Here is a 23,752-nt window from a genome sequence, read left to right as displayed (position 1 = left end):
CTTTCTCTTTGGATATAGAGATTTTGCTGAATTGCCACATAAGCTTCCCTGAGGAGTAGCAAAAAAAGGGATTTTGAAACTTCTATCTCCCTGGCCAGTAGAGATCTTGGAGGAGGAAAAGGGAATCTGAGAACAGGATTGAGGCTGAGAAAGGTTTTAAGTGATGCTCTTTGCATAATTCCTATTTTATTCAGGAAAAAATGACAGTATTTTTTCTAGAAATCTTAAGTCAGAGTTGGGGGTTGGAGAGAGAACTACATTGAAACAGGAATGTGTGTAGGGTTAGTTCCTATGTTCCTATGTTTTTCCTATGTTTGGGGATTGAAAGGGGACCCAGTCAATCAGTGTCATTTAAAAAGCTGGCCCAGGAATAGAGAGTTGCATCATGATTGACGCAAGGGATGGCCAATCACAGTTCAGCAAATATGATTTCTCAAGTGCTTGTAAGCTCAATCTTGAAGGGAAGACTGAATATGTCATAATGGCAATGAATATACGCTTGCCTGTCTGCACATCAGTCAAGAGAGTCTCAGGTTCTCGTTCTTCCTCACGTAAAACAAGGGCTGGAGGGTCTCTCCTGAGAAGGAGGCTGCAGGGAACGTGTAGAGGAGGGCTGCTGTATCGGCATCGTAAAAGGACATCTGTCCCCCCTCACAGTTCAGGGCCACTCGGATCCTCTTGGGCTTCTCACTTGGAACAGGGGCCTTATGGGGGTCACACCCAAAGACCCAGTTCCCGAAACACCAGATCCCCTCCGTAGCATCAAAAGACACAACACCCTTCCTCTTCACAGACTTTCTGGCCACCCCCACCCCCCACCCCTCCTCTCTTCCCACAGTGACCTCCCAGAAATGTCTGCCTGATGTAAAACCCTCACATCCCAGCACAAAGCCGTGTGTGTCAAATCTCTCAGGGTTGTCTGGCAGGTCTTGATAGAAGTCTCCCTCTCTCACTCTCTTTCGATCCTCAGACAAGATGAGGTAGGGATTTGCTGTGTCTGGATCCAAAGTTACATTTTCTGTGGGGGCAGATGAGGAAAGAGAAGAGAAACGACCTCAACTGGAAAGCTGCCTTTTCTTTAGGCACATGACAGAAATAGCATCCCCTCTGAAATGAACAGGGTCTCCATGGCTTTGCATTGGAGACAGGGATGTCCATCAAGTTCTTAAAAATGCTTCTTGAAAGATCTGCAGTTCTCCCAAGGGTATGAAGTACTTAGCACACATTATCTGCATAGAACCCTTGCAAAGACCCTGTAAGTTGAGTCAATCTTACTATGCCCATTTTTCAGATGGGAAAACTGAGGCTGAGAGGCAGTGGCTTGTCTAAGGCCACCCCCACCCCCCACAGTTCATGGCAGAAGGGAGCCCAAGCAGGGACTCCCTAATTCACATCTTAATCTTCTACTTCACATCACAGACCATGCTTGACAGGTCAGGTAAAACTGGCAGCAAGTGCTCTCGCTCTTTTTCTAACCAGTTTAATGTTTAATCCTTCCAGGTAGTTTAGAAAAAGCAAGAAAGTGGTTAGGCTACCCGGAACCCCCGTGTGAAATGTCCTGCTTGGGATTCTTGAAAGCCCATCATACGATTGTAGAGTTGGGAGGGACCCCAGGGTCATCTAGTCCAACCCCCTGCAATGCTAGAATCTGTATTAAAGCACCCACCACAGGGGGCCACCCAACCTCTGCTTAAAAACCTCCAAGGAAGGAGAGTCCGCCACCTTCTGAGGGACTCCCTCCCATGTTCTGCAGTGTGGGCCTTTGGTCAAAGCATGAGCAGTCAGCCAAGAACTAACTTGATTATCGCTTTCGGTTTGGTAAGAGCGATGCAGAAAATGGATAATTCTTTCTTTCAAATTGACATCTATTACATTTTGTGTCTGTGTGTGTTAAAGCCAAACCCAGTAAAACCTAGGAAGTGCCATTCCCACCTGTCACCTTCAACACAAAGACCCCATCCTGGTTCCCCAGACCTGATTGGCTATATGATTCATCTTTTTCTTCCCTGTTCCTCACATTTATGGGAAAAGTGGGCAGGGGAAGCACAATGAGAAGCCCATTTAGAAAGTGGTCAGGCTGGTGGACATTAGAAAGAAGATCTGCTCTGCAGTCCTTTCACCCCCTCCCCACCCCCCGGTTAGTCAAAAGTCTAAAAAGTTAAAAAGTCATTTCTTTTTAAAGACACACATTTATACAGTGGCCTTTGGAGATTAAGTGTGATGTGGGATGTTGCCACTGCTGCTATTAGTCTTTTTTTCTTTTTTTTAATATAATGGATTTTTCTAGTTTTTTATTGTCTTGATTAGCCTTTATGCATTTTACTCACTGCTGTTGTCTAAAAGAATTCCAGAATATAATTTTGAAGATAAGTAAGAGATAAGTCACTGCCTTGCAGTGATGAAGGGGCTTGAATAACTCAGAGAAGCTATGAGCCATGCCGTGCAGGGCCACCCAAGATGGACAGGTCATAGTGGAGAGTTTTGACCAAACGTGATCCACCTGGAGGAGGAACCGACGAGCCACTCCAGTGTCCCTGCCAAGAAAACTCCATGGACAAAGACAACAGGCATATAAAAGTTATGACACTGGAAGATGAACCCCTCAGGTCAGAAGGCGTCCAACATGCTACTGAGGAAGAGCGGAGGACAAGTACAAGTAGATTCAGAGTTGATGAAGCGGCTGGGCCAAAGCCGAAAGGACGCTCAGATGCGGATATTCCTGGAAGCGAAAAGAAAGTCCAATGCTGTAAAGAAAAATATTGCATAGGAACCTGGAATGTAAGAACCATGAACCTGGGTAAGTTGGATGTGGTCAAAAATGAGATGGCAAGAATAAATATTGACATCCTGGGCATCAGTGAACTAAAATGGACGGGAATGGGCGAATTCAGTTCGGATGACCATCACATCTACTACTGTGGGCAAGAAACCCGTGAAAGAAATGGAGTGGCCCTCATAGTCAACAAAAAAGTTGCGAAAGCTGTACTGGGATGCAATCTCAAAAATGATAGAATGATCTTGATACGAATTCAAGGCAGACCTTTTAACATCACAGTAATCCAAGTTTATGCACCAACTACTGGTGCTAAAGAAACTGAAATTGACCAATTCTGTGAAGACTTACAACACCTTCTAGAAATGACATCAAAGAAGGATGTTCTTCTCATTATAGGGGATTGGAATGCTAAAGTAGGGAATCAAGAGATAAAAGGAACAACTGGCAAGTTTGGCCTTGGAGATCAAAACGAAGCAGGGCAAAGGCTAATAGAATTCTGTCAAGAGAACAAGCTGGTCATCACAAACACACTTTTCCAACAACACAAGAGACGACTCTACACATGGACATCACCAGATGGGCAGCATCGAAATCAGATTGATTATAGTCTCTGCAGCCAAAGATGGAGAAGCTCTATACAGTCAGCAAAAACAAGACCTGGAGCTGACTGTGACTCAGATCATCAGCTTCTTATAGCAAAATTCAAGCTTAAACTGAAGAAAATAGGAAAAACCACTGGGCCGGTAAGATACAATCTAAATCAAATCCTTTATGAATACACAGTGGAAGTGAGGAACAGGTTTAAGGATTTAGATTTGGTGGACAGAGTGCCTGAAGAACTATGGATGGAGGCGGGCAACATTATACAGGAGGCAGCAACTAAAACCATCCCAATGAAAAGGAAATGCAAGAAAGCAAAGTGGCTGTCCAACGAGGCCTTACAAATAGCGGGGGAGAGAAGGGAAGCAAAATGCGAGGGAGATAGAGAAAGATACAGGAAACTGAATGCAGATTTCCAAAAAATAGCAAGGAGAGACAAGAAGGCTTTCTTAAACGAGCAATGCAAACAAATAGAGGAAAACAACAGAATGGGAAGAACCAGAGATCTGTTCAAGAAAATTGGAGATATGAAAGGAACATTTCATACAAAGATTACCATAATAAAGGACCAAAGTGGTAAGGACCTAACAGAAGCAGAAGACATCAAGAAGAGGTGGCAAGAATACACAGAGGAATTATACCAGAAAGATATGGATGTCTCGTACACCTCAGGTAGTGTGGTTGCTGACCTTGAGCCAGACATCCTGGAGAGTGAAGTCAAATGGGCCTTAGAAAGCACTGCAAATAACAAGGCCAGTGGAAGTGATGGTATTCCAGCTGAACTATTTAAAATTTTAAAAGATGATGCTGTTAAGGTGCTACACTCAATATGCCAGCAAGTTTGGAAAACTCAGCAGTGGCCAGAGGATTGGAGAAGATCAGTCTACATCCCAATCCCAAAGAAGGGCAGTGCCAAGAATGCTCCAACTACCGCACAATTGCACTCATTTCACACGCTAGCAAGGTTATGCTTAAAATTCTACAAGGCAGGCTCAAGCAGTATGTGGACCGAGAACTCCCAGAAGTGCAAGCTGGATTTAGAAGAGGCAGAGGAACCAGAGACCAAATTGCAAACATGCGCTGGATTATGGAGAAAGCTAGAGAGTTCCAGAAAGACATCTACTTCTGCTTCATTGACTATTCAAAAGCCTTTGACTGTGTCGACCACAGCAAACTATGGCAAGTTCTTAAAGAAATGGGAGTGCCAGATCACCTCATCTGTCTCCTGAGAAATCTCTATGTGGGACAAGAAGCTACAGTTAGAACTGGATATGGAACAACTGATTGGTTCAAAATTGGGAAAGGAATACGACAAGGCTGTATATTGTCTCCCTGCTTATTTAACTTATATGCAGAATACATCATGCGAAAGGCTGGGCTGGATGAATCCCTAGCCGGAATTAAGATCGCCGGAAGAAATATCAACAACCTCAGATATAAACTAAACAACAACAACAACGAGTTTCCTTTATGCTGCCATCTGCCGCACCTTTCCCAGCTCTTATAATTCCTCATATTTCCCCCTCATAGAATCACAGAGTTGGAAGAGACCACAAGGGCCATCGAGTCCAACCCCCTGCCAAGCAGGAAACACCATCAGAGCACTCCTGACATATGGTTGTCAAGCCTCTGCTTAAAGACCTCCAAAGAAGGAGACTCCACCACACTCCTTGGCAGCAAATTCCACTGTCGAACAGCTCTTACTATCAGGAAGTTCTTCCTAATGTTTAGGTGGAATCTTCTTTCTTGTAGTTTGGATCCATTGCTCCGTGTACGCTTCTCTGGAGCAGCAGAAAACAACCATTCTCCCTCTATATGACATCCTTTTATATATTTGAACATGGCTATCATATCACCCCTTAACCTCCTCTTCTCCAGGCTAAACATGCCCAGCTCCCTCATGTGCCAGGAGCATTTGGCTTCACACCACCCCTGTGTCTTATGGAGATTCGGCACAGAAAAGCAAGCCATCCTGGGCTGGGGGCTTCCTAAGAGTCTGCAGGATCAGGCCAAGAGCCCATCTAGCCCAGCATGGGGCTCTTATGGAACAAATGCCTCTGGGAAATAAGGGGAAATACGGCATGGAGGGAAGAGGTGCAGTGGCCTGGTCTGTTGAGAAGCAGATCCCATCTCTCCCAAATTAATGTCTCTGTTTGACCTGGAAATGTACCTTTTCGCAGCTGCAGTCCATATTCCACAGTGTCTGGAAGAGAAAAGGGAACAAAGAATTAGCATCACACCATCATTCAGATAACAAACCAGGAATGAACAATATGAGCTCAAGAGATTGTAGCCAGGTGTTGTGGACTACAAGGCCCATCATCCGTAACCACTGGCCACGCCGGCTGGAGATTATGGGAGTTGTAGTTAAAACTATCTGAAGCTCTCCATACTGGCTATCCCTGCATAACCAGGGCAGGGGTGATGTCAAAGTTCAGGCCTGCCCAAATCTTGGGAGGAGGAGCAAGACCCCCAGAAGATCTCCCCATCAACAACAAGGTCCACACATCCCTGTTCCAGGACGGGAGGCCTCAGCCCCAGTCCCCTCTACTCCTGGCCAGCCCCCCTCCCTCCTGCACCCCTTACATCAATCTCGGCCAAAGGAACAGGAGAAATGCCCCAAAAGCGAGATGTGTGAAAGCACCCAAAGTCTGGCTGAGAGATGTGCAGAGGTCAAGTACAACTTTTTACAGACACTCACCACTTGAGGGAGGCTTCCATTCCTGGAGATTGGGCATAATCACCCCAGGTCACCCCTCTCATTTTCCTGGCACTTCTAATGTCTTGGAGCCTTTCATGAACAATTTCAAATATCTAGCATAGATTCCTCACAGGCCTTCTTTACTACCTATGAATTTCTTCATGACAGCCTCCAGGAAGGGATTTATATCTTTGAAGTCCCAGATCCTCCACTTCAGGGCAGGAGGAAAAGCCACAGGAGGATCCTCTAAGTTCTCCTTCTCCTGAGACCTGGAGGAGAAGAACAAAGTCAAGCCACCATCTTTCCAATGCAAGGAGCTTTCTGACAAGGCTCATCCTGATGATAAAGGCATCATGGATGTATCATTAAGTCTTGGGAGCAGAGTTGGCAAAAGGGAGCATCTAAAAGCATTGAAGAAGTTGAAGAAAAACCGATACACACCTGCTTCCATAATACATGGGAATAAATATATGAATATGAGATTGAAGGGAAATAAGCTGATATATGCATATCATTTTTTTGAAGAAAGGTGAACAACAATGGGTCCTTATGCAGAGATTTTAGGACTACACCAGTGAAGCATTCCAAATGATTAAAATTATTAATATTTTGTAGCCCAGTGGTTACAAAATAGAGAGAACTATTAGAAATTAAAGCTGTGTTTTCTCAGCATGGAAGATTTTCAAAATATGAAGCTGTTTGGGAACAAGGCTCTCAGTGGCTGCTCTTCACGATGGCTGAGTCAAAGGCAGTGGTGCCTCTGAACCACAGGAGGGGAGTGTCCTCTGGGGCTCGGATCCTGATCACGGGTTTCCCACAGGCTTCTGGTTAAGCACTGTGAAAACAGGATGTTGGACTAGATGGGCCACTGGCCAGATCCAGCAGGGCCCTTTCTCACATTCTTATGTCTGAGGAAGAACCTGCAGAAGCCAGAAATACACTGGATATTTAAGGGTAAGTTATAGTGAAGATGTTTACAAGCCCCTTTGGAATGTCTCCCTTTTCTGTATCTATTGCAGAGGAAATGAATCCACCAGGGAAAAGGGAGACGTATGTAATGGAGGGAAATGAGGAATGGCTTCCTTGCTATGATTCTTGATGAGACCAATAGCATCAGAATAAGGCAGGGGTTTTCCATCACTTACCTCTGCAAGAGGCTTCCAATATCCTGGAGGAAAGAAAGAAAGATGTCAGTGGAGCCATTTCTGCAGTCAGTTATAAATACTAAGCAGCTGAGTGGCAACTGCTGGGGATCACACGATTGGAGAGCACTACTGTTTTTTAGGCTTCTCAGAGACCTCTGGTTGGCCAATGAGAGAACAGGATGCTAGAATGAAGGGGCCTGTGGTTTGATCTAGCAGGGCCCCTTCTGCGACACCAGGACTGACGCCATTCACCCTTCATGTACTGTTTTCATTCCAGCAACATTTTTATGTGACTAAGAAATGCCTATAGTCTGAAGCAGCACACTCCATTCTCTCGCATCAGGATGAGGTCTCACCTGCAGGAGTTCACTCTCTGGTTCCTGAAGCTTCTCCTCCATCTCCCGGATGAGGCTGTCAAGAGAGGAGAGTTCTCTGGAGAGTCTGGCCAGGTGCTCCTCCCTTTTGGCTGCAATCTCCTTCTCCACTTCTGCCATCTGGGCCAGAATACGATTCTCTTGTTCTTCCAGAAACTGGTGCAGTCGCCTGATCTCGGCCACCATCTTTTCCCTCTCTTCACCTGTTTGTTTCTGCAGCAAGGAGATTGAAAGAAGAGAACAGTGGGCCAAAATCAGGCATCTAGTCTGCTCTTGCAGGATGAAGAGGCCAGTTATCCAAATTCCCTTGGAAGGCCACTTCTGACATATTCAAGCAGAGAAAGAGCTTCGTAAAAACTTACAAGCCCACCCCCTCTTTAAATGGTCTTTCATGCTCTGTGAGAGATAGGGCTGTTCAAAAAGAAACCACTTTCTGTATTCCACAATCATTTCCCCCGCAGAAGACCTTAAAAGAAACAATGATGCTTACAAGCAGGTCTTGACTTTCCTTTTCTGTGTCTGCTTTAAACACCAGAAATTTTTCTCTCTCCTTCTTCATGTTGTCTAGGCAGGTGCTGATCTGATCCTGAAAAGAAAACAAAACCAAAGTTTGCTTGCTTTTTTCTTTGTTGGAATTCATAATAACAGGAAAGTTGAATCATATGCTTGCTCTGCCCCCCAAAACTGTGGTCTTTGCCTTTGTCGTCCAGGGAGCCTGTGGTGCAGTGGGTCAGTGTGTCTGGCTGTTAACCAGAAGGTTGGTGGTTCGAGCCCAACCAGGGATGGCTGTGGGCAGAATCCCTGCATTGCGGGGGGTTGGACTAGATGGCCCTCAGGGTCCCTTCCAACTCCACCATTCTGTGTTTCTATCCCTGCCACCTCCATTGCTCCTCCCTCCAGCCCTTTCCTAAAGGAGCTGCTTCCAGAGGATGAACTGGGGGTGAGTTTCTCCTGCAGGGGGACATTGGGGGCACTGTAATCCCCAGAAAGGAAAAAAGAAATGTTTATTGAACAGAGTTTCCGAAGTTTAGTTTTTAGAAGGCTGCACAAAAGCTCCTGCTGGCGAGTGACTCTTTGGCTGCCCGAGGGGAGAATACATTAAAGCGTTTTCTTGCAAGACCCCCTTCTCTGTTTCCCCAAAGGAAACCCAGATAGATTTCTTACCTTGTACTCCTGGGACGCCTCCTCTAGAGGAACCACCTCGTGGCTTTTGTGCTCCTTGGATCTGTCACACACCACACAGATGGCTCTTTCGTCCTCCTTGCAGAAGAGCTTCAGGGGCTCCTGGTGCTTCTCGCAGATCTTCCCCTTTCCTTCGGCCTCCTTTTCACCTTGAAGACGGAGTTTTTCCAAAACATTTGCCAGCGGCCGATTGGGGATGAGGTTCCTGTGCTGAAGGATTTCCCTGCAATGAGGGCAGGAAGCCTCTCCCTCGGATTCCCCCCAGCACTGGATCAGGCAGGCTCGGCAGAAGTTGTGCCCGCACTCCGGGATGATCACTGGATCCCGGAAACTCTCCAGGCAGATGGGGCAAGTGGCTTCCTCGCAGAGATCCTGCACGGGACCCCCAGAAGCAGCCATGGCTGCTGCCTCGCCAGGAAGAGAGAGATGGTTTCGTTTGCTTTGCTCTTCGTGCGCGAATGGATGTCTCCGTTTCCTTTCCATGAGGAGATTCCAGGGGGTGACTCGAGATTTCCCTTCCCCTCCGCAGACGTGGCGTTAGCAAGGAGATCTGGGGTTCTGCTTCCCCCACCCAGGAAATTCAAGCAGGGAAATTCAGGATCTCGGCTGCCTTAGAGACGTGAATTGCAGTAGAACAGGGTCTCTGTGACATTGAAATTTGCTTTTTCAAAGAGAAGGGGCAGAACTCCTTGCTAAATCAAGGAGCCAGGCGCCTAACAGAGGAAGAGAAAACCTCTTCCCTTCCGGAGTTGCAGGAGTGAACTCTCTGTGGGCGGAGGGATGTCGCCCGCGTGATTGGTACTCCTAGCCGCGTCACTCCCCCCCGGCTGGCCAATCGGAGCGGCCGGGGGCGTGGCTGCTTGCCGTTTAAATAGGGGTTTATATTAACATGAACCATGGAAGTTTTTTATTTATTATCTCTTGGTGTGGGGGAAGTGTTTTCTCTCTTTTTACATGTGATTTTTAAAATCTTTATATACTACTAAAGTATTGTTGTTTGGTGGCTGATACATATTCCTCATAAAAAAAGAGAACACGTGGTTTTTTGGGGGGGAAATTTCAGTGTTGATGCTCTGAGCATTTTCCTCTGATGGTTCATTTGATCCATGCTGAAGTGAGGCTTCTCCTCTTAATCTGGTGTGCACCTGGCGATATTAATCAGACCAGCAACCTCTTGGGACAGCCCCACGGTTGTCACGGCAGACGTGAATTCCTGAGCCGCCACCCCCAGAGCCAGTCGCCTCAGCATGGAGGTTGAAGCCCCCCAGATGCAGCCGTCTGGGAGCCCCCAACTCTGCCACCAAGACTGGCTCTGCCACTCGGGCAGGGAGACTGCTGGGAAGCGAGGCGGGCGGGAAACCAGCCGAATCCCAAATCTAGATCCCCATTCAGCTGGAGAGAGAAAGAGAATCTCTATACAGTGGTACCTCAGGTTACATACGCTTCAGGTTACAGACTCCGCTAACCCAGAAATAGGGACGCGGGTGGCACTGTGGGTTAAACCACAGAGCCTAGGACTTGCCAATCAGAAGGTTGGCTGTTCGAATCCCTATGACAGGGTGAGCTCCCGTTGCTTGGTCCCTGCTCCTGCCAACCTAGCAGTTCGAAAGCAGGTCAAAAGTTCGAGTAGATAAATAGGTACCGCTCCGGCAGGAAGGTAAATGGTGTTTCCATGCACTGCTCTGGTTCGCCAGAAGCGGCTTAGTCATGCTGGCCACATGACCCAGAAGCTGTACGCCGGCTCCCTCGGCCAATAAAGCGAGATGAGCGCCGCAACCCCAGAGTCGGTCACGACTGGACCTAATGGTCAGGGGTCCCTTTACCTTTACCTTAACCCAGAAATATTACCTCAGGTTAAGAGAACAGAACAAATATTACCTCAGGATGAGAACAGAAATTGTGCTCCAGTGGTGCGGCCGCAGCAGGAGGCCCCATTAGCTAAAGTGGTGCTTCAGGTTAAGAACAGTTTCAGGTTAAGAACAGACCTCCAGAACGAATTAAGTACTTAACCCGAGGTACCACTGTAGACCACAGTAACCCCCCACTGGCTGGCTCTCAAGTCTGCCCTGACGCTGCACCAACTCCACCATGTTTACCCATAAGGCCTCAGGAATCGACTAGACCAGCCTGCTCATCCACAGTCAAGTCATGGAGGAGAGGAACAATATTCACAGCCAACCTGGCATGAACCGCAGCAGAGAGGAGATCAGTTCCTCCAACTGGAAGGGCTGACACACAGCACCTTCACCACCTTCCCTCTGTGTGTGCCATTTATCCTTTTTTCCCTGTCTCCCACACCGAACTTCCCCTTGAACAGGGCAGGACATCCGTGGAGTTGGAGATATGCAGTCCGGGGCTGAGGAAAGGGCAGAAATGTCACAGGGGACAGAGCACAGCATCCTGCTCAGTGAAACCTCCTGGCGCAGAGGCAGTCTACCTCTGAATCAGCAGAAGCTGTGGAGGTGAACAACAGGAAAGGGCTTCTGGTCTCACAATTCCTTCCTCTCACCAACTTTAAAAGGGTGTTTAAGCCAGTGGCCAAAACCATGTGTGTGAAGAAGGCCTTTCTCTAGGCAGTCCCCAAAACCTGTGAGCTAATCCTTTTTATCTCCAGGAAATAGAGGGCACTCCTATGTCTACTTAAGAGTAAGTTCAAAGGGACTTATCCCAGGACACAGGGCTGTAGGCTCAATTTCCTCTCTGCTCCACAGAGCTCAGGAGAGAAAAGAAAGATGTGATGTATACCTGAAGGAGCGTCTCCACCCCCATCGTTCAGCCCGGACACTGAGATCCAGCGCCGAGGGCCTTCTGGAGGGCCTTCTGGCAGTTCCCTCACTGCGAGAAGTGAGGCTACAGGGAACCAGACAGAGGGCCTTCTCAATAGTGGCACCTGCCCTGTGGAACGCCCTCCCAGCAGATGTCAAAGAGACATTCAGAAGACATCTTAAGGCAGCCCTGTTCAGGGAAGTTTTTGATATGTAACGCTGTACTGCTTTTAACACTGATTGGGAGCCGCCCAGAGTGGCTGGGGAAACTCAGCCAGATGGGCGGGGTATAAATAATAAATTATTATTATTATTTTTATTCACTTCTTCCAAATTGAGAATTGCCATTCAGGTGACTATGATAAAAATGTGGAATTAAAACGCCTCTCCCTGTTTTTATGCCCCATCTGTTTGGCACTGGTTGCAATGCTTCTGTTGAAAATGGGATGGGGAACTATTGCAATCGGCATTCATTGAGTTTCTCTCCTTCCATTTGCCCACAACTGTCTCTGTGTTGAAAGTAGGGTGTCAATAGGGTAGCTGCTCTCTCACTGACCTGGCAGATACGGCTGAGACTCACTTCTCTCCTGGTGGTGGGATTCCCACAAATAAAGGGATGGGCTGACTTCAGACTTGGGGGATTGGCTTTCATTTCTAATCCGAATGCTGAGATCCAGAAATGGACCCAGGTGCGAAATACGAGCTTATGCAGGGAAGCCCCTGAAATCTGCACCTCATTCAAACTGGATTGACTCCTCCTGCAGACATTCAGGGTCAACACAGGAAGGTCTGAAGAGGAGCTACAACATATAGAGAAGGTGTGCAGGGAGGGCTTTCAAGCACATCTCTGAAGGGACCTTTGTTAAGATTTCACATTCAGAGTGCACAGTGTGTTGGACTTGGGATGACAAGGCCCAGGTCCAAATCCCTTTTGACCATAAACTTTTAACGTGTCTCCTTTTTCGAAGTCTCTCAGCTCAGCCTCTTCTACCTCACAAGGTTCCTCTGAAGATAAAACAGGATATCACCCTCCTAAAATCCTTGGAGGAAGTGTCATGGGGAATGGATATTAATACTGTTGAGTTTGAAACACCACAGGAGTAACAAGAAGTACAATCTTTAATAGAATCAAACATGGTAGCACAGGAAACATATCCCCAAATTCTTTCAGGCCCATTATACAAAAATATAAGAAAAGATGATCTCTAAAAATACAAATAAGTACAGTATCTGACTCTTCATTACAAAACACCTTGGAGAAAATAATTTTATACATGGGAATTTACCACCCGCTCCTGAAATCCTCTAGATTGTCACTGTTCTCTCCTCAGAACTTCTGACAGAGGCTCTTCACCGTCAGAGGGGATTTTGTCACATCAAGGCCCATAACCTGCGTGGGGGGTTATGTTTCTGGGGTCAGCATGCAAAGGCGATATTGCATAAGTCAGGAAGACCCCGGAAAATGCCCCCCAAGCAACCATCCCTACTTGTTCGAAGCCACAAATCTTGAGAGTTTTATGCAACCTTTCTGGCTGGAAAACAAGGTGGACTCTTTCCACCACTGCCAAAACTCTTTCCACCACTGCCAAAGCCCCCGCCGCCAACACCCATTGCTTTCTGGGCTCTGGAGGCTCTTGTGAGATCTCTCACAGTCCCTTCCAACAATATTTCCCAGTCTCTCACCCTCTTTCCATTTATTAATTTGTGTTTTGACGAAGGGCTCCAGGCTGCGATCACACAAGAAAGTTGTGTGTGAGTTATGGGCCGACTGTACTCAACTAAAAAAACTGGTCTCTGATTTTGCTGAATTGCCATATAAGCGTCCCTGAGTAGCAGCAAAAAAAGGAATTTTGGAACTTCCATCTCCATGACAGTAGAGGCTTGGGGGGAGGAAAAGGAATCTGAGAGCAGGATTGAGGCTGAGGAAGGTTTTAAGTGATGCCTGTGCAGAATTTTGATTTTATTCAGAAAAGATGATGGTATTGTCTCTAGAAATCTCAAGTTGGAGGCTGGAGAGAGAACTACATCGAAACAGGAATGTGTGTGGGGTTGCTGTTGTTTCCTAAATTATTTTCTTGCTTCTTTTCCCCTTTGCACCTCCTGCACTGACAGAAATAGCTGATTCCCAAGGGAGAGAGAACAGGCAAGTTTGGGGATTGATAGGGGACCCAATCAATCAGTTTCATTTACAAAGCTGGCCAGAGAAGGGAGAGTTGCATCATGATTGACACAAGGAATGGCCAATCACAGTTCTGCAAATAAGGTTTCTTCTTAAGTGCTTGTCTGCTCAGTCCTGAAGAGACTGAATATGTCATAATGGCAATGAATATACACTTGTCTGTCTGCACCTTCAGTCAAGAGAGGCTCAGGTTCGCTCTCTTGCCCACGTAAAAGAAGGGCTGGAGGGTCTCTCCTGAGAAGGGGGCTGCTGGGAATGTGCAGAGAAGGTCTGCTGTATTAGCATTGTAAAAGGACACCCGTCCCCCTTCACAGTTTAGGGTCACTCGGATCCTCTCGGGCTCCTCACATGGAACAGGGTCCTCATGGGGGTAGCATACCATGTACACACCGTCCCACTTCCCCAAACCCCAGATCCCTTCCGTAGTATCAAAATCCAAAATACCCTTCCTCTTCACAGACTTCCTGGCAACCCCCACCCCTCCTCTCTTCCCACAATGACCTCCCAGAAATGTCTGCCTTCCTTGAACACCTCACATCCCAGCACAAAGCCATGTGTGTCAAATCTCTCAGGGTTGTCTGGCAGGTCTTGACCCACTTCTCCCTGTCTCACACTCTTTCGATCCTCAGACAGGGTGAGGAGGGGATGTGCTGTGTCTGGATCCAAAGTTATATTTTCTATGAAGGCAGACGAGGAAAGAGAAGAGAAACGACGTCAACTGGGAAGCTGACTTTTCTTTAGGCACATGACAGAAACAGCATCCCCTCTGAAATGAACAGGGACTCCATGGCTCTGCATTCGAGACAGGGATGTTCATCAAGTTCTTAATAATGATTCTTGAAACTTTCCCTACCCCTACAGTTGTGATTCATGGGTTTCCACTTAATTTTATTTTGATTTCAAATGTGATTTTAACCAATCATTTGATTTTATGTTTTTAATGTATTCTATTTGGTGCTAGCCACCCTGAGCCCAATCTTGGCTGGGGATGGCGGGGTATAAATAAAATTTATTATTATTATTATTATTATTATTATTATTATTATTTTCAAGGGTACAAAGTACTTAACACACATTATCTACATAGAACCCTTGCAACAACCCTGTAAGTTAAGTCAATCTTAGCATGCCCATTTTTCAGATGGGAGGACTGAGGATGAGAGACAGTGGCTTGTCTAAGACCATCCCCACCCCCCACAGTTCATTGTAGAAGGGAATCAAAGCAGGGACTCCCTAATTCACATCATCTTTTACCTCACATCACATGCCAGACCATTCTTGACAGGCCAGGTAAAACTGGCAGCAGGTGCTCTCACCCTCCTTGTAACCACCATTCAAGTTTCAGCTGCATTTTTAATATTATGTTATAGCCCATCCTTCCAGACAGATTATAAAAAGAACAGCAGTACCCAAAAAGGTATTTCTGGGCTGATTGACACTCCCTGTCTAAAATGTCCTGCTTGGGATTCTTAACATGAGCGGTCAAGCAAGAACAAACATGATTATCTCTTGTGTTTGGTTAGAGCAATGCAGAAAATGGATAGTTCTGTCCTTTAAATTGACAATTATTACATAGTTGCTTCCTTTCGCTATGACTTGTTTTAATGTATTTAGTGTTGCAATACCAAGATAAGGGGCCTTGATTAAAGCCAAACCCAGTAAAATCTAGGAAGTGCCATTCCCACCTGTCACCTTCAATGCAAAGACCCCACCCTGGCTCCCCAGACCTGATTGGCTGTATGATTATCTTTTCCTTCACTGTTCCTCACATTTATGGAGTGGAAGCATCATGAGAAATTCATTTTAAAATTGGTCATTTAATGTGTCAACACGAACAGAACTTAAAAATATTGCAGCTGTTGTATAAAGGATTATGATGATGACTGGAATGTAATTGAAATCAATAAGATTTTGGAACACAGAAATAAATACAAAAGCTGAGGGAAGCCGGACCCCTGGAGTTCACACTCAGGCAGCCCCCAGCTCCCTCCACTGACACCAGAACCCGTTTAACTTCTTGCCCCCCAAAGGCTGTTGCAGCCATTTTCTGAGCTATTTGTGTTCGTGCATTTCCCACTCTTACACCTTACTCTTACATAAAAGGGGTGGGGATCTTGTATGGCTCAAAGGGATATTTCCCCCTCATGTGCCGGGAGCCTTTGGCTTCACACCACCCCTGTGTCTTATGGAGATTGGGCACAGAAAAGCCAGGCATCCTGGGCTGGGGGCTTCCTAAGAGTCTGCAGGATCAGGCCAAGAGCCCCTCTAGCACAGCATGCTGCTCTTACGGAACAGATGCCTCTGGGAAATAAGGGGAAATAAGGCATGGAAGGAAGGGCTGCAGTGGCCTGGTCTTTTGAGAAGCGGATCCCATCTCTCCTGAATTAGTGCCCGGGGAAATAGCTGGGAAAACCCAGCCAGGTGGTCGGGGTATAAATAATAAATTATTATTATGATTTAAAGTACCTTTTTGCAGCTGAAGTCCATATTCCACAGTGTCTGGAAGAGAAATGGGAACAGAGATTTAGCATTACACTATCATTCAGATAACAAACCTGGCAACAATAATATGAACTCATGAGCTTGTAGACAGGTGTTGTGGACTACAAGTCCCATCATCCCTAACCACTGGCCACGCCAGCTGGAGATTATGGGAGCTGGCCATACTGGCTATCCCTGTATGAACAGGGCAGGGGTGATGTCAAGGTTCAGGCCTGCCCAAATCTTGGGAGGAGAAGCAGGACCCCCAGAAGATCTCCCCATCAGCAACAAGATCCAGACATGCCTGTTCCAGGATGGGAGGCCTCAACCCCTCCGCTCCTGGCTGATTCTGGGACAGCCCCCCTCCCTCCTGCCCCCCTTACATCAATCTCAGGGCCAAAGGAACAGAGGAGATGCCCGAAAAGCTGTAGGTGAGGCTACCTGGGAAATGGGTGAGATGCGTGAAAACACCCAAAGCCTGGCTGAGAGATATGAAGAGGTCAAGGACAACTTTTTACAGACAACTCGCAACTTAAGGGAGGGTTACATTCCTGGAGATTTTGTATAAAGGCAAATAGAGCAAAGTCAGAATGATACCCGGAATCACCCCTGCCATCTGAGATCTCAAGACAGCCCCATGAGATTTCGCAGGAGCCTTTCAGAGCCCAGTAAGCTCTTAAATGTGATTTGCGTGGTGGCTAAATGCTTCGTGGCAAGAGCTTTCAAGCCCTTTACCTTGCTGACTGGAATCTGGGAGGCTCCCCCAAGATCTCGCAGGAGCTTCCAGAGCCCAGCAAGAAGGGTTTATCCTCCTCTTTCAACTGCATAAGAAAAATCAGTTGTGGGTCATCTACATAGGAAAGTGTGGCTTCTAGATATTGAAAGAGAATAAATCTTCCATTTTCCGGGCACTGCTAATGACCTGGAGCATTCTATTTTCCTGGGATGGCTAATATTCCATATGACCTGGAGCCTGTCATGAACACTTCTAAACATCCAGTACAAAGTACTTTCAGTCCTTCTTTACTACCTCTGAATTTTCCCATGACTCCCTCCAGGAAGGGATTTATATCACAGAAGTCCCAGATCCTCCACTTCAGGGCAGGTGGAAAAGCCACAGCAGGATCCTCTAAGTTCTCCTTCTCCTGAGACCTGGGAGGAGAAGAACAAAGACAGGGGTCTCATCCTGATGATAAAGGCATGATGGATGTATCATGAAGACTTGGGAGCAGGGTTTTCCTATGGCAAGAATGAGCATTTTGTTGACGTGTGGATCTAGAGAACACCCAACAAGTTGAAGGAAAACTAAAATATACTGAGGGAAACAGGAATATGAGATTGAAGGTAAAGAAGCTGATATATGCAAAAAAAAAAGTGAGCAATACTGGGCCTTTGCACAGAGATTTTAGGACTACACCAGTTTTAGTGAAGCTTTAATGAGGAGAACAAAATAGATTTGGTATATGCATTTCTGAATTATAAGGAAGTGCAGGATGATTTAGAATGGCTTTTGCCATTAACATTACAGTTGTACCTCAGTTTATGAACTATTAACGAACTATTCGGTTTACCAACTCCGCAAAAATGGAAGTAGTGTTCCAGTTTGTGAACTTTACCTTGGTTTATGAACAGAAGCTGAATGGTGGAAGGGCACTGGCGGTGGGAGACCTCATTAGGGAAAGCGTGCCTTGGTTTAAGAACAGATTTGGTTTAAGAACGGACTTCAGGAATGGATTAAGTTCATAAACCAAGGTACTACTGTATAAATGTATTTTAGCACTGTGATTACATTGAGAAATGGGGAAAATATTGGAAATCAAAGCAATATTTTCTAAACATGGCAGATTTTCAAAATTCATGAGTTTTTGAAGTTGTCTGGAGTACAAGGCTCTCAAGAGGCTACTCTTCACCATGGCTGGGTCAAAGGCAATGGTGCCTCTGAACTCCAGTTCCTGAAACCACAGGAGGGGAGTGTCCTCTGGGTCCCGGATCCTGAACGCGGGTTTTGCACTGGCATCTGGTTAGTCACTGTGAAAACTGGATGGTGGACTAGATGGGCCACTGGCCGGATCCAGCAGGGCCCTTTCTCACCTTCTTATGTCTGAAGCAGAACCTGCAGGAGCCAGAAATACGCTGCATATTTAAGGGTAAGTTATAGTGAAGCCCCTTTGGAATGTCTCCCTTTTCTGTATCTATTCCAGAGGAAATGAATCCATCAGGGAAAAGGGAGACGTATGTAACGGAGAATGGCTTCCTTCCTATGATTGTAGATGACACTAATAGCTAGGAAAATGTTTCCCTGTTTTTGTCTGTGATCTTGTGGAATGGGTGATGGAGTCCTAAGCTATTTCTAGAAGGAGGAATTGGAGAGCGAGTTTCTTACCCATTAAACAGGTACTTTTGTAGCATCAGAATAAGGTAGGGGTTTTCCATCACTTACCTCTGCAAGAAGCTTCCAATATCCTGGAAAGAAAGAAAGAAAGAAAGAAAGAAAGAAAGAGAGAGAGAGAGAGAGAGAGAGAGAGAGAGAGAGAGAAAGATGTCAGTGGAGCCATTTCTGCAGTCAGTTATAAATACTAAGCAGCTGAGTGGCAACTGCTGGGGATCACAGGTTTGGAGAGCTCTGCTGTTTTTTAGGCTTCTCAGAGACCTCTGGTTGGCCAATGAGAGAACATGATGCTAGAATGAAGGGGCCTGTGGTTAGATCTAGAAGGGCCCCTTCTGCGTCCCCAGGACTGATGCCTTTCACCCTTCATGTACCAATTCTTTTCCTTGCAGCAGCTTTTTGGGGGGCGAGGCTAAGACATGTTATCCTCCTGCTTGTACTATGAAGCAGCCCACTCCACCCTCTCGCATCAGGATGAGGCCTCACCTGCAGGAGTTCACTCGCTGGTTCCTGAAGCTTCTCCTCCATCTCCCGGATGAGGCTGTCAAGAGAGGAGAGTTCCCTGGAGAGTCTGGCCAGGTGCTCCTCCCTTTGGGCTGCAATCTCCTTCTCCACTTCTGCCATCTGGGCCAAAAGAAGCTTCTCCTGTTCTTCCAGAAACTGGCGCAGTCGCCTGAACTCAGCCACCATCTTTTCCCTCTCTGCACCTGTTTGTTTCTGCAGCAAAGAGGTTAAAAGAAGAGGACAAAGGGCCAACATCAGGCATCTAGTCTGATCTTGCAGGATGAAGAGGCCAGTTATCCCAATTCCTTTTGAAGGCCAATTCTGAAATTTTAGAGAGATTACACCAGTATTCAGCAGGGAAAGAGCTTCATGAACACAAGCCCACCCCCTCCTTCAAATGTTCTTTCATGTTCTGTGGGAGATCAGGGTGTTCAAAAAGAAGCCACTTTCTGTATTCCATATTCATTCCCCCCCCCCATATTGATTCTAGACTATAGCATTTTTTCATCTTAAAGCAGTAACAATGGTGCTTACGAGCAGGTCTTGGCTTTCCTTTTCTGTGTCTGCTTTAAGTACTAGAATTTTCTCTCTCTCCTTCCTCACATTGTCTAGGCAGCTGCTGATCTGATCCTGAAAAGAAAACAAAGTCCACGTTAGGCTGCATTACACATTAACAGGCAGGCTGAATCGTATGTTTGCTCCCTGCCCCACATTCCTGGGTCTTTGGCAGAAGTTCCCCTTTTCATCTCAGAGGAGACAGAAATGGGGCTGCCCTATATCAGAGCTGAGAAACATGGGGGGTTTGCTATTTGTCCCCCACACTGAACACACTTTCAACATCTCCCCCCTCCTTTTTATTAAATTAATCCTAGATGTTTAATCTTTCCTCCCAGGGGAGTTACTGCAGCCTGCATTCAGGCGGTGCACTTTAATCCCTCAAAAAGAAAAATGTTGATTGTATAAAGTTTCAGAAGTTTAGCTTCATCAGGCTGCACAAGATCTCTTGCTGGAGGATTCCTTTTGGGCTGCAAGAGGAGAAAATATATTACAACATTTTATTTTTATTTTTTATTTTGAAAGCCCCTCTTGTCAGCAGCTCTTCCACCCCCAAGAAAGACCCACTGCCTTTTCCCACCTTGTACTCCTGGGACGCCTCCTCCAGAGGAACCACCTCGTGGCTTTTGTGCTCCTTGGATCTGTCACACACCACACAGATGGGGCTTTGGTCCTCCTGGCAGAAGAGCTTCAGGGGCTCCTGGTGCTTCTCACAGACCCTCACTTTTCCTTCTCCCTCCTCTTTCTCCCCCAGATGACTAAATTTCTTGGCTATTTCCACAAAATTTGCCAGCTGCAGGTTTCTCCTGATGCTGCCTTGCTCCACTGTTTTCCTGCACTGAGGGCAGGAAGCCTCTCCCTCGGATTTCCCCCAATACTGGGTCAGGCAGGATCGGCAGAAGTTGTGCCCGCACTCCGGGATGATCACTGGATCCCTGAAATAATCCAGGCAAATGGAGCAAGTGGTTTCCTCGCAGAGATCCCGTATGGGACCCCGAGTGGCAGCCATGGCGGAGTCACCTGGAAGAGGGAGCTGGTTTCGTTTTCTCTCTTTTCCGTCAGCAAATGGGAGGGTTTCCTTTCCAGGAAATTCAGATGTGATTACTCAGGATCCCTGCTGCCTTGGAGTTTAAGCAATCATTTCCCTGTGGGAGCTGGGGGAGTTTCTCGTTGTTGTTGTTTCCTATCAGCATGTCAGCCTCAGACTACTTTGCAGGCTAATGAATGAACTGCCGTCCCCGTCCCCCGCCTTCCTCCATTCACTCTCATCTTTTTAGTTAGCAGCCCCCACATACAGAGGAGAAACAGCCCAGCCCGGTGCCAGTTTTTAGTGAGTCGTTTTGACAAAATCGCCAGCGTCTGATAATGTGCAATACAGTGGTACCTCAGGTTAAGTACTTAATTCGTTCCGGAGGTCTGTACTTAACCTGAAACTGTTCTTAACCTGAAGCACCCCTTTAGCTAATGAGGCCTCCTGCTGCCGCCACGCCTCCGGAGCCCGATTTCTGTTCTCATCCTGAAACAAAGTTCTTAACCCGAATCACTATTTCTGGGTTAGCAGAGTCTGTAACCTGAAGCATATGTAACCTGAAGCGTCTGTAACCTGAGGTACCACTGTAATAACCTCTGGAACCCACTCTGCAAACCGCCTTTGCAAACGTATCTCAGCTAAATAGTATCCAGATACTTGCCAATCACATCACAGGGCAGCTATTACCAGCATCTTTCCCTTAGCCCCAGAGCCGCCTTTCACATAGGGGTTAGTGGTGCATTGCCCCAGGACCTCTCAGGGGTGCCGCAGCAAGTGGGGGGGGGGCTGCGCGGCCTCTCCTTTCCCTGCATGCCTGCCAGCTGCGCCCCGCCAACCATAAGGCTGGTGGTCGTGAATCTTCCCTCCAAAACCTCTGCGGGGATCGCTCTGCTCTCAAGGCGGCTTGGGAGGGGCACAACTTCACTCCCAAATCTCTGTGGGGATCGCTCTCCTGCAACGGCATTGGGGAGAGTTGCGCCCCCCCCATGGCTGGCAGGTGGAGCTACTGCCACCCCAACATTATCCGTGGTAATTTGGCGGCGCTGGGCCAATATTTGCACCCCAGTGCCGCATCTGCTGAAGACAGCCCAGCTTAGCCCCGTTTTCTCAGTGAAGGCAGCCCTTTGTTTGCAGCATTATTATTATTATTATTATTATTATTAATATACTGCCATATACCCGGAGGTCTCAGGGCGGTTCACAGAAAAAATCACAACATATATGATCAGAATAAAAACAACAACCCAATAACACCTCCCCAAAAGAGCCCCATTTTAAAAGGATATAGTATGTCAAACAGGTCAAATGAACACCTGATTAAAAAGGAACGGTTTTGCCTGGTGCCTAAAGGTCTATAATGAAGGCGCCAGGCAAACTTCCCTGCAGGGGAGAGCATTCCACAGACACGGAGCCACTGCAGAGAAGGCCCCGTTCTCCTGTTGCCATGAGATGAATGCAGCCCTTTCTCACTTTATTCAGAGAGGACATGAACCAAACAAGTGACTCCTTCGGGAAAGCTGCCTGGGGGAGGGACAAGAGGAGGGCTTCCTCTCCCGATTGACCCAACAGCAAGCCAATCAGTGCTGTTTAGAACGCTGGTATGAGAAGGGAGAGTTGCACCAGGACTGAGACAAGGGCCAGCCAGTCTCAATCCTGCACATAGGGCTTCTCCTTGGAGTTAAAGAAGGGCTTGAGGGTCTCTCCTGAGGAGGTGGATGCTGAGAATGAATGGAGAAGGGCTGCTGGATCTGCATCGTGAAAGGACAGGTGAGAGTTCAGAGTCCCTCGGACCCTCTTGGGCTCCTCGCACAAGGACAGAGCAGGGTCATCAGGAGGAAGGAGGGGCCGTACTCACCTTCCCATTTCCCCACCTCCCAGATCCCATCCTCAGGACAAGGAGCCAACTTGCCCTTCCTTCTCACAGATTTCCTGTGCCCCCTACAGCCCAATGCCCCTCACTCCCTACAGTGACCTCCCTGATATGTCTGCCCACTGTGATCCCCCCTTTCCCCAGCACATGGGGACGTGTGTGTCTAATCTCTCAGGATTGTTGGGGAGATCTGGATCTGCATCCCCATCTCTCACACTCTCCTGATCCTCAGACAGGATGAGGCAGGATCCAAACTTGCCTGTATCCAAAGTTGCGTTTTCTGGGGGGCAGATGAGGAAAGAGGACAGAAACAGCAGGAACTCAGAGATGAACTTTTCTTTAGACCCATGACAGAAATTTCATTCCCGCTCCACAAGTTCTCAGTTATAATTCTTGAAACCACCTGTTCTTTCAGGTGATCAAAGCACTTCAAGCACATTATCTGCACAGAATCCTTACATGGACCCTGTATGTTAAGACACTTTTATCGTCCTCATTTTTCAAGCAGAAAGTCTGAGGCTGACAGAACAGGAGGCCCCAGTTTCCAACTCCCCCCAGAACTGGCTCAGGCAGGCTCTGCAAAAGTTGTGCCCACAATCAGGGATGATCTCTGGATCCCTTGAATACTCCAGGCAGATGGAGCAAGTGGCTTCCTCACAGAGGCCTTCATGGATGGGACCCCCAGCTGCAGCCATTGGGCGGCGGGGGGGGGGGTTTGTTTGTTAAATTTCACTCTCTTTTTTGCCCATTCAAGAACTGGGGTTGTTTTCCTTTCTAGGAAATTGAAGCCGCTGACTCGTGATCTCTGCTGCCCCCTGCAGGTGTGAAGGTAGCTGGACTTCAGAGCCTCTTTCATATGGATTTTTAAAATTTTAAGAATGGTAGTGCGAAAGATGGGAAAAGATCGCTTCTGAAGTCATAGAACATAGGATGGGTGCTAGTGGATTTTTAATCTGCTGTACAGCTCATCGCTTTCCCCCACTGATCCCACCTACCACCTGCCCATGTGGAAGAGAACTTTTATTGAAAAAACTTTTATTGTCATTCTTTCTGAAAATTGAAAAGTTTCTTCACGGGCAGTATTTTATGATCTATTTCTTTTTTGTTTTTTTACTTGTTGTTTACCAGTACAGCATTGTTGCACTCTTCAGTGGTTTATAGGCATTCCTAATAAAAATGTGAAAATATTTTTAGATGTCAGGCG

At 46.9% G+C, this 23,752-nt stretch overlaps 1 protein-coding gene across 1 annotated transcript; it reads right to left on the bottom strand.

Moving 5' to 3' along the window:
• Nucleotides 1–154: 154 nt before the first annotated feature.
• LOC310699267 (uncharacterized protein) lies at nt 155–20,687 on the bottom strand. The gene is given in 15 exon segments (XM_083486890.1): nt 155–1,018; nt 5,547–5,579; nt 6,225–6,346; nt 7,223–7,245; nt 7,579–7,809; nt 8,087–8,182; nt 8,761–9,315; nt 13,901–14,193; nt 14,196–14,399; nt 16,189–16,221; nt 17,234–17,355; nt 18,644–18,666; nt 19,076–19,306; nt 19,628–19,723; nt 20,229–20,687. Coding segments are annotated over 15 exon segments (2,991 nt in total). The 5' UTR covers nt 20,658–20,687; the 3' UTR covers nt 155–518.
• Nucleotides 20,688–23,752: the final 3,065 nt, after the last annotated feature.

The sequence above is a fragment of the Podarcis liolepis genome, assembly GCF_965112155.1.
Source record: "Podarcis liolepis genome assembly, chromosome: 2".
Classification (NCBI taxonomy): Eukaryota; Metazoa; Chordata; class Lepidosauria; order Squamata; family Lacertidae; genus Podarcis; species Podarcis liolepis.
This window is presented reverse-complemented; position numbering and strand designations above follow the sequence as displayed.